The sequence below is a fragment of the Erinaceus europaeus genome, chromosome 4, assembly GCF_950295315.1.
Source record: "Erinaceus europaeus chromosome 4, mEriEur2.1, whole genome shotgun sequence".
NCBI classification, from domain to species: Eukaryota; Metazoa; Chordata; class Mammalia; order Eulipotyphla; family Erinaceidae; genus Erinaceus; species Erinaceus europaeus.
The window spans coordinates 99,876,954-99,888,986 of record NC_080165.1 but is presented as its reverse complement, the minus strand read 5'-3'; the positions used below and the strand labels follow the sequence as shown (position 1 = coordinate 99,888,986).

Sequence of the window (12,033 nt, the reverse complement as noted above, 5' to 3'; positions counted from 1 at the left end):
CCACCCCCAATTTGTATCTTAACAAGACCTTGCAGACTGGGGAGAGAATACATGGAGGAGACACTCTAAATAGACATGGCTGGCTGTGGCTGGCTCAGCTGTGCTGGGGAGCGGGCAGAGCTTGGCTGCCGTGTGGCCAAAGCAGAAGCTGGACAGAAACCATGTTTATCAGTTCTTGGGGGAACTGGTGCTGACCACCCCCCACTGATGGGGCAGGCGTGTGGAATGAGGGGAAGGGAAACCTGGAGGATACCTCCCAAGGGATGGTGGAGCCCTTACACTGCCAGAAAGAGCTGAAAGGCTGGGAAGTTGCTTCGTCTCACCCAGCCAGGCCTCGATTCATTGCCCTTTGTTTTCTTGCTTTTCACAGACACTCGCTTTTAACAAACTCATGGTTTGTGGCAACCCTGTGTGGAGCCCATCAGTATATTTCAATTTTCCAACTGTTTGGATGCTGGTTAGCATTAAAAGGATGATTGTTTATGAGTAGAGAGAGGGCAGGAGAGGGAGAGGATGAGCAAGGACAACACCAGAGCACTACTCTGGCTCATGCGATGCCAGGGAGGAACTCGGGACCTCAAGCTTGAGAATACAACACTATCCATTGTGCCACCTCCCTGGCCACTGGGTAGCTTTATTTATTTATTTATTTATTTATTTATTTATTTATTTATATTTATTCCCTTTTGTTGCCCTGGTTGTTTTATTGTTGTAGTTATTACTGTTGTTATTGATGTTGTCGTTGTCGGATAGGACAGAGAAAAATGGAAAGAGGAGGGGAAGACAGAGAGGGGGAGAGAAAGACAGACACCTGCAGACCTGCTTCACCACCTGTGAAGCGACTCCCCTTCAGGTGGGGAGCCAGGGGGCTCGAACAGGGTTCCTTACCATGGTCCTTGGGCTTTGCGCCACCTGTGCTTAACCCGCTGCACTACCACCGGACTGCCAACATTATTTATTTTATCATCTCCCCCATCCTTTTTTAAAAAAATAGGACAAAGAGAAATTGAGAGGGAATAGAGAAATAGGGAGAGAGACACCTCGCCCTGCTTCACAGTCTTTGAAGTCTCTTCCTTGCAGGTGGGGGGGACTAGGGGTTTGAACCCAGGAACTTGCCCTTGATAACAAGTGCACTCTCCATTGTGCCATCACCCAGCCCCCTGCATAGCACTGTTTTTTAAAGCAGCAAAGCATTTTTGGTGAAGGTGTGCGTTCGCTTAGTGTTCCCCAGTGACATTTCAGTCAACAGCAAGCTGCTTGCTCCGCCACGGTGAGACTTCCACCAGGCTACACCATGTAGCTAGACAGCTGAGCTTCCTAGTGGGCGGCAGCGTCTAGGTGTGTGCAGTTATGCTCTGTGATGTTGGTGCAGGGGCAGAGGTGCCCAGCGACACATTCCTTGGTGTGTATCCCTGCTGGTAAGTGAGCCGACGCTGGAGTTAATTTGAACTTTTTTTTTTTTTTTTTTGTAAACCAGAGCCCTGCTCAGCTCTGGCTTATGGTAGGTAGTATTGGGGACTGAACCTTGGAACTTCAGTGCCCCAGAACTGAGAGTTTGCTTGCATAACCACTGTGCTATCTGCTTATCCCATGAACCTGATTTTTATTTTATGCACAGAGAGATCTGCTTGTCTGTGTGAATTGGTTTACCGAGAGGTTCACTTTGTGGCAGTGGTCTGGAACTGAACCCCGTCTCTTCCAGGTGTACTAACTACAGAGAACTGTAACACAAGAGGGTGGAGAGCCAGGCACTGGCAGGAGTGGTCTGGGCTACAGAGATGGATTTTGGTGCTAACAACACGAATATGATAGTTGAACTCATGGGATCAGATGAGGTATAATCACTAGGGAGTGAGTGTAGAGAGAAAAGGGTCAAATCAGACTTTGAGAAAGCCTGGCATCTGGCAGCTGTTAAGGCTGAGAACTTTCTGTCCCTGTTCTTAATGGCCAGCCTCTACCCCATCTTGGCTGACCCCATGACTCACAGAAATTTCATAGGAGAGAACATTTATCTCAATGCTTCCAGCTGGTTTGCAGACCTTATCCTAGAGGTCTGATGCCTGTTATACATACATAATGGAGGTTTGGGGCTGGGGAGACAGCATAATGGTTCTGCAAAAAGACTTTCATGCCTGAGGCTGAGGTCCCAGTTTCAGTCTTCAGCACTCCCATAAGCTAGCACCAAGCAGAGCTCTGGCCTCTCTCTGTATCTTTTGGTTTGTATCTCTTTTTATTAAAAAAAACCAAGAAATAATTTTTAAAAGGCTGGGGAAATAGCATAGGGGTTATGCAAAAAGACTCTTATGCCTGGGGTACCAAAGGTCCAATCACAAGCCACCACCATAAGCCATTGCTGAGCAGTGTGCTCCAGTGTGAGAGAAAAAGCTAAGAAATATAATAAGGGTTTGGAGAAGAGGTGCCCACAAGAGTATGTCACTCCTTTTAGGCATTTGTGTGGCTTTCAGCATTCACCTGAAGAGAGCAATCCGGGTACTAGGTTGAAGCTGACAGACTATGGGCAAGGGTTTTATCCTTTAGGCTGGAATAGAGCAGACTGGGACTATGAGGGCATGTCCCCTGTCTCTTGGGAATGGGGCAGTTCCTTGCATTAACTCCTCAGAGATGAGGTGACTCAGAAGCTCTTGTCCATGCTGGTGTCTCCCCAGGTCTGTGATGATGAGTGGCACCACTACGCTTTGAACCTTGAGTTCCCCACCGTTACGCTCTATGCCGACGGCATCTCCTTTGACCCGGCCCTAATCCATGATAACGGTCTCATCCACCCTCCCCGAAGGGAGCCTGCTCTCATGATTGGGGCCTGCTGGACTGGTAAGCCTCAGAACCTCACAGTGAATATACTTCCAGTGGGTGCCCCTAGTGGCCGAGGGCGGGTGAAGGAGCCAGGGCAGCCTAGTCTCAAGCATCTCCCTGCAGGAAGTTCTCCAGTGGAAGGGACCAGTAGTCCCCATAACAGCCACTCATCCAGCTGGTCATCCTATTCTGCCTTGGAGGAATATCCTTCTCCAGCGTCCCAATCTGTAGTGTCAACCATTCCCAGTGTCCCGTTATGATGACTGCATTTCTTATAGCCCAGTCCTCTGTTGGCAGCCAGAAACTCAAGTTTTGAGAATTCTCAGGCTTCCAACTTTTAAGTTATTTCTGTCATTTCTTCCTTCTTGATTTTTTAAATGGTTATTAGTGAGAGAGGAGCAGGAGGAGGAAGGAAAGTGGAAGAGAGAACCCAAGTATCACTTTGGAACATGCAGTACTGGAGATCAAGCTCAGGATCTCATGCTTGAGACTCTAGTGCTTTATCCACTGGGCACTCTCGAGAGTGTACACACGTGTGTGTGTCATTGTCTTTATATTTTCTTGCTTTCTTTTAAAAAATACTTATTTTGAGTAGAGACAGAGAAAAATTGAGAGGGAAGGGGGAGAGAAAGGAAGAAAGAGAGAGACACCTGTAATACTGCTTCACCACTTGTGAAGCTTCCTCCCTGCAGGTGGGAACTGGGGAGGTTTGAACCTGGGTCTTTGCACATTACAACATGTGTGTTCAACCAGGTGCATCACTTCCTGGACCCGCCCTTATATTTTCTGAGTGACAGTTTGTATATGTTTATGACAGAGGCCTGGAAATTAAGATATGCCCAAGGAAGGCTGGGACTTCAGGGCTGGGATACTAGCAGTGTCAGAGCAGGCCAGACAGCTTACTGTCAGTCTCTGTCCCCACAACCCTGAGCTCACCCTCACTCTTTATTCCCTCCAGAGGAGAAGAACAAAGAGAAGGAGAAGGGAGCTGACAATAGCACAGACCCCTCACAAGGTACTGTGTGTAGAAAAACGGAAGGCCAGAAAATTTCACCTTCCCCATTCCAACCCTAGACAGCCTGGCTCTGCACTGCTGAACGCTGCCACCAGGGGGCAGTACCTCCTGGACCTGCTGCAGTGCAGGGGCTTTTTCCCTGGAGAGAGGTAAGGCCAGATGGAGCTTGGCTGGATTTTGGGAGTCCTCTCTTGCCCACTGAGAGAGACAAAGCCCTGCTCTTTGTGGTTTTGCACCAGCAAAGCACAGAAGGCAGGAGGGAGCCACACAGCAGGGGACTGCTGAGCAGGTGTGAAGCTCACACACATCTACTGGGTCTGTCCACAGTCTGTTTTTTCCCTGTGCTCCTCTTGTCCCCTTTGGTCCTGCTCTCCTTCCTCCCACTCTCAAGCTCCCTCTTCCAGTGTCCTCCCCAGAGTCTCTCTTCCTCCATTCTCTCTCTCCCTCCCTCCCCGACTCCCTCTCTCCTCCTTCCAGTTCCTCCTACACATCTCCTGCTTTCTTTCTCCAGGTTCTTGCTCTTTCTCTTCCACTGTCCTCAGAGTCTCTTATTTTCCTCCATCTTCTCTTTCTTTTCCCCCTTCTTCCTTTCCTCCTCCCCCACCTCCCCCCCACCTTTTCCAGTTTCCACACATCCACCTTCTTCCGAAGGGCTCCTGCTCTTACTCTTCCTCCGTCCTCTCCACCTCCTTCCCTCGCCTGTGTCCTGTCTCCTCTTACCTCCTGTCTGCCCCTGTGTTCCTGCCTTAGGAGACCCCTTGCTGATCCACCACTATTTCCACGGCTACCTGGCTGGTTTCAGCGTGCGCTCAGGCCGCCTGGAGAGCCGCGAGGTCATCAAGTGCCTCTATGCATGTCGGGAGGGGCTGGACTATAGGGATTTCGAGAGCCTGGGCAAAGGCATGAAGGTACAGCCCCTCCCTCCAGCCCTGTCCTCCTGGCATGAGCACCATCCTACCCCTACCTCTGTTCCCTTCCTTTCCTGCCTCCTGGTCCTGCTCTCAGCCCTGTCTGTGTCTGGGACCCAGGTCCACGTGAACCCCTCGCAGTCCCTGCTCACCCTGGAGGGGGATGATGTGGAGACCTTCAACCATGCCCTGCAGCACGTGGCTTACATGAACACTCTGCGCTTTGCCACGCCTGGCGTCAGGCCCCTGCGCCTCACCACTGCTGTCAAGTGAGTGCTGGGGGGCCATGGGGGTCCCAGAGCAGGGCCAGGCCAGTCACAGTTCCTGGGCCTTAGATGTCACTAGACCTACATGTCACATGACCCTCATTGTGTGGTGTGGGGAGGCCAGGCCTCTAGAGTGGACCTGCTCCACTGACACAGCCTTCCTGGGAGAAGAGCAAGGACTAGACTCAGATTTCCCCGCAACTGGGCCAGGGTTTTCTGCTTAGCACTCTTCTAGGGCCCCAAGGTTCAAAGCCTTTCTGAGAGCCAAGAGAGTCCTGACTGCAATTCTTTTACTTTTGTGCCAACTTTTCAAGCTGGAGAGACAGATTGGGGCCAACTGGTGGTGCACCTGGTTGAGGGCACATGCTACAATGCACAGACCCAGGTTCAAGTTCCTGGTTCCCACCTGCAGGGCGGAAGCTTCGTAATGGGTGAAGTAGTGTTGCCAGTGTCTCTGCTCTCTTTTTCTTTCTCTACATCTCCCCTTTCCTTCTCAGTTTCTCACTGTATCTATCCAATAAACAAATAAAATAAAAAGAGAGTCAGAGAGAGAGAGAGAGATCACAATACTGAAGCTTCCCTCAGTGTTGTAAATACCTACATTGAGTGTACTGGGGGCTCAAACCTCCGTCTTGCACGTGGCAAAGCAGGAGCCTCCCCCCAAGGTGAGCTGTCTCAATGTTCCCCTGACTTTAATTTTTTTTTACATTTTTTAAGATTTATTTTCTAGTATTTATTTATTTATTCCATTTTGTTGCCCTTGATGTTTCATTATTGTAGTTATTATTGATGTTGTTGTTGGATAGGACAGAGAGAAATGGAGAGAGGAGGGGAAGACAGAGAGGGGGAGAGAAAGATAGACACCTACAGACCTGCTTCACCACTTGTGAAGCAACTCCCCTGCAGGTGGGGAGCCGGGGGCTCGAACCGGGATCCTTCAGCCGGTCCTTGCGCTTTGCGCTACATGCGCTTAACCCGCTGTGCTACGCCCGACTCCCCTGACTTTAATTCTTACTCAATATGAGTTGCATGTGTGATGCTGGGCACATAGCTCTAGTTGTCTGACCTGATTTAATCTCGAGCCATCAAGCTTTTGCGAGGCCAGATAGAATGATGTAGCCCTGGGGGTTGATAACCTATGACAGGTCTGAAATTAGTCTGACTTGCTGCCCTTCTTTCCTTCCTTCCTTTCTCTTTCTCTTTTTATTCTTTTATTTGATAGGACAGAGAGAAATAGAGAGGAAAGGAGGAGATAGAAATGGAGAGAGATACCTGCAGCACTGTTTCACTGCTCTTGAAGCTTCCCCCTGCAAGTGGAGGCCAGGGGCTTGTACCAGTTCTTTATCATGGTAATGAGTGTGCTCAACCGAGTAAACCACTTGACCCTTCTTCTTCTTCGTCTTTGTCTTCTTCTTCTTCTTTTTTGTAAAGAAAGTTTTATTAGATGCCAGCCATGCTCATTCACCTGTATATTGATAAATCGATTGCTTTTCCACTAGGATGACAGGGCTGAGGAGGTGAGACAGAAACCATATAACCCCCAGAGCTGCAGAGTATTTCCATTCTACCCCTTCACAGAAAAAGTGAAGATTTTGAAGTCCCGCAGAGAAAAATTTTAGATTACTTCAAGGTTTAATTGTAATGGGTCTTTAAACATCCAGATTAAGGACACAGAGTCTCTTCTTTGCTAGCTTTCTAGCACAGAGAAAACATAGTAAAGTAAGAAAAAGAATAAAGCTAATTTATGGGATAGTTATGAGAATTAAACAATATCATCCAGAACCCAGACCAAATGCCCTGCTGAGAGAGGATGTATTCTACAAACAGTGGCTTTTATTTATTTTTTTAAAAAAAAAAAAATATATATATATATTTAAAATATTTATTCCCTTTTGTTGCTCTTGTTTTATTGTTGTAGTTATTATTGTTGTTGTTGGATAGGACAGAGAGAAATGGAGAGAGGAGGGGAAGACAGAGAGGGAGAAAGAGAGACACCTGCAGACCTGCTTTACCACTTGTGAAGCAACTCCCCTGCAGGTGGGGAGCCGGGGGCTCTAACTAGGATCCTTATGCCGGTCCTTACACTTTGTGCCACCTGTGCTTAACCCGCTGCTCTACCGCCCGACTCCTGGCTTTAATTTAATTTAATTTAAATTAATTTTGTTGTTTTTTAACCAGAGCACTGTTCAGCCCTGGCTTATGGGATTGGGAACTGAACCTGGGACCCTTGGTGCCTCATGCTTGAAAGTCTTTTTAGCATAACCATTATGCTATCTCCGCAGCTCTTAAGTTGGCTCTCTCTCTCTTAAGTCTCTCACCCGAGTATGTTGTGGGGACAATTTTAGGTGATACTGCTATCTAGTGGGTAGATCGAATAACATCGGAATCAGGATTCCTGAGTGGATCCCTCTCCTGCTATTCTGCCTCAGTTTCTCCATATGTTGGTTGAAGGTGTGCACCTCTGACTTGTCCCAGCCCCAGGAAGGGTGGGTTTAGAGAGGAGAAGGCTCCAAGTTCTGGTCAGCGACTGGGCATGAGAATCCCATGCCACAGAGCAGTGCAGAACAGGGACTTCTGGGGCTCATGGGGTGGAATGAGGTAGGATGAGGGCCCGTGGGTGCAGATCAGAGCTGAGCATGAACCCCACCATGTCCTCCTCGGAACTCCACTTGTTAAAGATCACTCTTCAGTTCAGAAGAGCTGACTCTCTCAGAGACCAGGGAACTAACTCCTCCTCCCCATCTGCCACTGCAGAAAGGAGAGACCAGTGCAGAAGGGGGATAGGGGATGGGGAGGGCTCTGTCTCTTGTCTCAGGATGGATTTCAGCAGTCAGGCCCCACAGGAGTAACTGACATCCTCTTTGCAGTTGGGCTCATCTGAATTCCTTGGAGGGCTTACTTTGGTCCTTTATTAGTGGGAATGGACTTTATTATTTTCTTTATAAGACTGAGAAAGCTAGAGTGTCTATTTCTTCATTTTGCGGGGCTAGAATGTGGTTAATGCTGTTCTCACATTCCCTTGGGGTTGTGGTGTGTGTGTGTGTGTGTGTGTGTGTGTGTGTGTGTGTGTGTGACGGGGGAGGGGACAGAGAACATGCAAGCGCATGTCACATAACAGCAGGCCTCCCTGTCTCTGTTCCATGCTTGGACATCTGTTTTTTATGCCAGATTTATACAAATATTCAGTCAGTGCATGCTTTTCTTAATATATTTATTTATGAAATTTTCTATAGACACGGCAATTTAGAGGGAAGGGGGAGAAAGAGAGATACCTGCAGTACTGATTCACCACTCAGGAAGCATCCCTCCTGCTGTGGGGACTGGGGCCTTGAATCTAGGTCCTTGCATGTGGTAGTGTGTGTGTTCAACCAGGTGCACCACCACCCAGTTCCATATTTATTTATTTATTTATTTATTTATTTTTATATCAACACCTGGGATTAAAAAAAAATTATTGGGGGATTAATGTTTTAAAGTTGACAGTAAATACAGTAGTTTGTACATGCATAACATTTCTCAGTTTTCCACATAACAATACAACCCCCACTAGTTCCTATGTCATCCTTTTTGGACCTGTATTCCTCCCCACCCCACCCCCACACACTCCAGAGTCTTTTACTTTGGTCCAATACAGTTCAGGTTCTACTTGTGTTTTCTTTTCTGATCTTGTTTTTCAACTTCTGCCTGAGAGTGAGACCATCTCATATTCATCCTTCTGTTTCTGACTTATTTCACTTAACATGATTTTTTCAAGGTCTATCCAAGATGGCCTGAAAATGGTGAAATCACCACTTTTAACAGCTGAGTAGTATTCCATTGTGTGTATATACCACAACTTGCTCAGCCCCTCATCTGCTGTTGGACACCTGGGTTGCTTCCAGGTTTTGGCTACTACCAATTATGCTGCTATGAACATAGGTATATACAAATCTTTTAACACCCGTAATTTATTTCAATGTAAGTTTATTTTTTCTCCAAGTGGCAAAAGAGATTTTTTCCCCAGAAAAAGGATATTTTCCCAATATCATGTCAAATAATAATTCTTCCTCCATTAACTCTTTTTTTCTAACTCTTATTTTTTCTTTTTTGAGGTTTTTTTTTTTTTAATTAAAAGTTTTTCCCCCAGGGTTATTGCTGGAGCATGGTGCCTGTACTACTAAGCCACTGATCCTGATGGCCATTCTTTTTTTTTTTTGGATAGAGACAGGGAAATTGAGAGGGAACTGGGATATAGAGAGGAAGAGTGTTGTTTTCGCCAGGCTAGGTTGTTTTCGCCGGGCTGGCTTCACGGGTGGGTAACAGATGACCAGGGACTCATGGTTGAGCTGTAGGCAGTATCTCTTTATTCATGCAGGACGCAGCACAATCGTAAGACGAGCTAAGCTAAACTCAAGGTAAAGTAAAACTCACAATGCTGTCTTTATATATACTTGCCAAGTAGGGTGGAAACAGGATGTGACATAGAGAGGGTGGAGAGAAAAGTGACTGGTGAAAATCAGAGTGTGACAAGGAGGGGGTGGAGCAGGCGAGAATCCTATTACTGAACCACCAATGCCCTGGAGGGAGGGTGGTACTTGTTAACAGTGGTTATGTAAATAGAATGAAGTGGTTATGTAAATAGAATAGTGTTAAACAGGGGAGATTTAAACCAAATGAAACAGAAGGGGTCTCATGCTTACCAACAGAAGAGAAAGAGAGATACCTGCTGCACTACTTCACCACTCATGAAGCTTCCCCCCTGCAGGTGGGAACCAGGGGGCTTGAACCCAGGTCCTTGAGCCCCCTTCCTTAAGTTAGGTGGGGTGGAGAGCATAATGGTTATGCCAAGAGACTCTCATGACTGAGCCTCCACAGTCCTAGGATCACCATATGCCAGAGGTGAGCAGTTCTCCCATCAGCTCATGCCATGCTCCCCTGAACAGGTGGCCACCACATCTGTCTGTCTCTGCTCTCCTGTCACAGCTCTTCAGTGTCACCTGCTTGATACTTACAGGCCCTGTCAGTGCCTCCAGACCAAGAGCTGACGCTGAAATAATGCACCTCAGTGCCCAGACCAGCCCTTCTAGCTCAGCTCTCAGCTCTCAGCTGCTGCAGTGGCGTCTCTGTCCTTGTAACCACCTGGGCTTGAGACCTAAGTCACCTTTGCTTTTTCTCCAACTTTACCCTATGTACCGCCTCTGGGACCCAGTATCTGAAAGCTCCCCCCCACCCCCCATTTATGCAGTTAGGACTCTAATCCAAGGTCTTACTTCTCATCTGGTCTGTTTGCTTTCTAAAGATTTATTTGAGAGAGAACCAGAGCACCACTCTGCTACATGTTTGAAGAGTCTAAGGCTTTATTAACTGAGTCACTTCCAGGCAGCAATCTGGTCTGTTTTCATAACTTTCTAACTAGTTAGAATACTAGACTAATGTCTAGTATTCCAACTTCAGTTCACCTGCACTCATTACTAGTGCTTTGTTACCAGGAACCTTGTGTTTATAGCATCACTGAGAGGGAAGAGAATTTGGAAAACACCAGAGGAAGCCAGACACTGTTTCTTTTTATCTGAGAGAAAAGAGGAAAAAAGGAAAGTCACTTGGAAGTAGTAAAAGGTGTAGGTGTGACTTAAGAAGTAAAGGCAGGGGAATTGTGTGGAATTGCACCCCTCTTATCCTATAGTCTTGCCAATCATTATTAAATCAATAAATCAATTAAAAAAAAGAAGTAAAGGCAAGACCATAGGAAAAAATGGAATACACACACACACACACACACACACACACACACACACACACACACACACAGCTGTAGCTAGACAGTTATAAAATCAGCCCATATCTGTGACCTTGGGAGAACCACTGTAGTTTCCAATGGAGGGAGATGGGGACACAAAATTCTGGTGGTGGAAACAGCATGGAATTATACCCCTATTAACTTATAATTTTGTGAATCAATATTAAATCACCAATAAAATATTTTTTAAAAAAGATGCTGATGGCTTCCCGGGCATAAAATGCCCATTACATAGAATAGGAACCAGACCCCTCAAGCCCTTGGCTTTTTAATTTTAAAATAAATAGTTAGTTTTTTCCCATTTTATTTGGTAGGACAGATAAATTGAGAGGAGAGTGGGAGATAGACACCTGCAGCACTGCATCACCACTTATGAAGCTTTCTCCCTGCGAGTGGGGGTGGAGGGCTTAAACCCATGTCCTTACACACTATAACTTGCTCATTCAACCAGGAGTGCTGCCACCCAACCCTAAGCCTTTGACTTTTGTCTGCCTTTCTCACTTTCCACTCCTTTTAATGTTCTCCTCTGGTCTACTTTAGGGTCAACCTTTGCCCAGGAAAGCCCTACCTTCTTCAAAGACTAGTGCAGTAGCTTTTTTTTTTCTTGTTGAATTTTATCACCCTTCCCAGACATCCCATTCACACCCTAGCTTTTTTCTCTTGTCTTTCTTCCCTCCCTTTCCTCTTCTTCCTGTTTCCCTCTTCTTTTCCTTCTTTTCTTTTCTCTTCTTTTCTTTTCTTCTTTCCTTTTCCTTTCCCTCCGTTCATGTGATGATCAGTCTGTGTTCCACCTCTTAATATTTCCAGCTTATCCATGCATCTGGCCCGGCTGCACTTGGCTGTCCTCCTCCAGATCCTCCTGGCTCACACTTCACAGCACAAGTGTCTGTTGGAACCTGTTTGGGGCTGTATTTCGGGAGACAGGAAAATATGAAGGCCTCTCCCAATGACAGCGCAGATTGCCATGGGCCCTGTTCTGGTGACACAAGCACATCTGCTGGCACCTGTAACTTCAGGCAGGAGTTCTTAGATCCTGCTTGAGCCCCACTGACAGATTGGGTGCTATCAGTGACATCACAGTCCTTCCAGTAAAAGCATCTCCATGAGTACAAACACCCAAACAGTGGTTTCTGCTGCTAAATTACCAACTCTCATATGAAAGCTTTTGCTCAAGGCGGTCCTTCTTTATGAATCAGTCTGACTGGTGCAAGCCCAGGCCCCAGATGGGGGTTGTGGTGTGGTGGGAAGATTGTGGAC

At 46.9% G+C, this 12,033-nt stretch overlaps 1 protein-coding gene across 3 annotated transcripts in view; it reads left to right on the top strand.

The window, feature by feature from the left end:
- Nucleotides 1-12,033, top strand: part of CLSTN3 (calsyntenin 3) — a 51,382-nt gene that overhangs the window by 21,063 nt on the left and 18,286 nt on the right. For all 3 annotated transcript variants that reach the window (XM_060190133.1, XM_007535851.3, XM_060190132.1), the window contains exons 9-12: nucleotides 2,667-2,829; nucleotides 3,770-3,826; nucleotides 4,577-4,734; nucleotides 4,855-5,003. In XM_060190133.1, coding sequence (XP_060046116.1) covers nucleotides 2,667-2,829; nucleotides 3,770-3,826; nucleotides 4,577-4,734; nucleotides 4,855-5,003 — 527 coding nt within the window. The remainder of the gene's footprint in view (nucleotides 1-2,666; nucleotides 2,830-3,769; nucleotides 3,827-4,576; nucleotides 4,735-4,854; nucleotides 5,004-12,033) is intronic.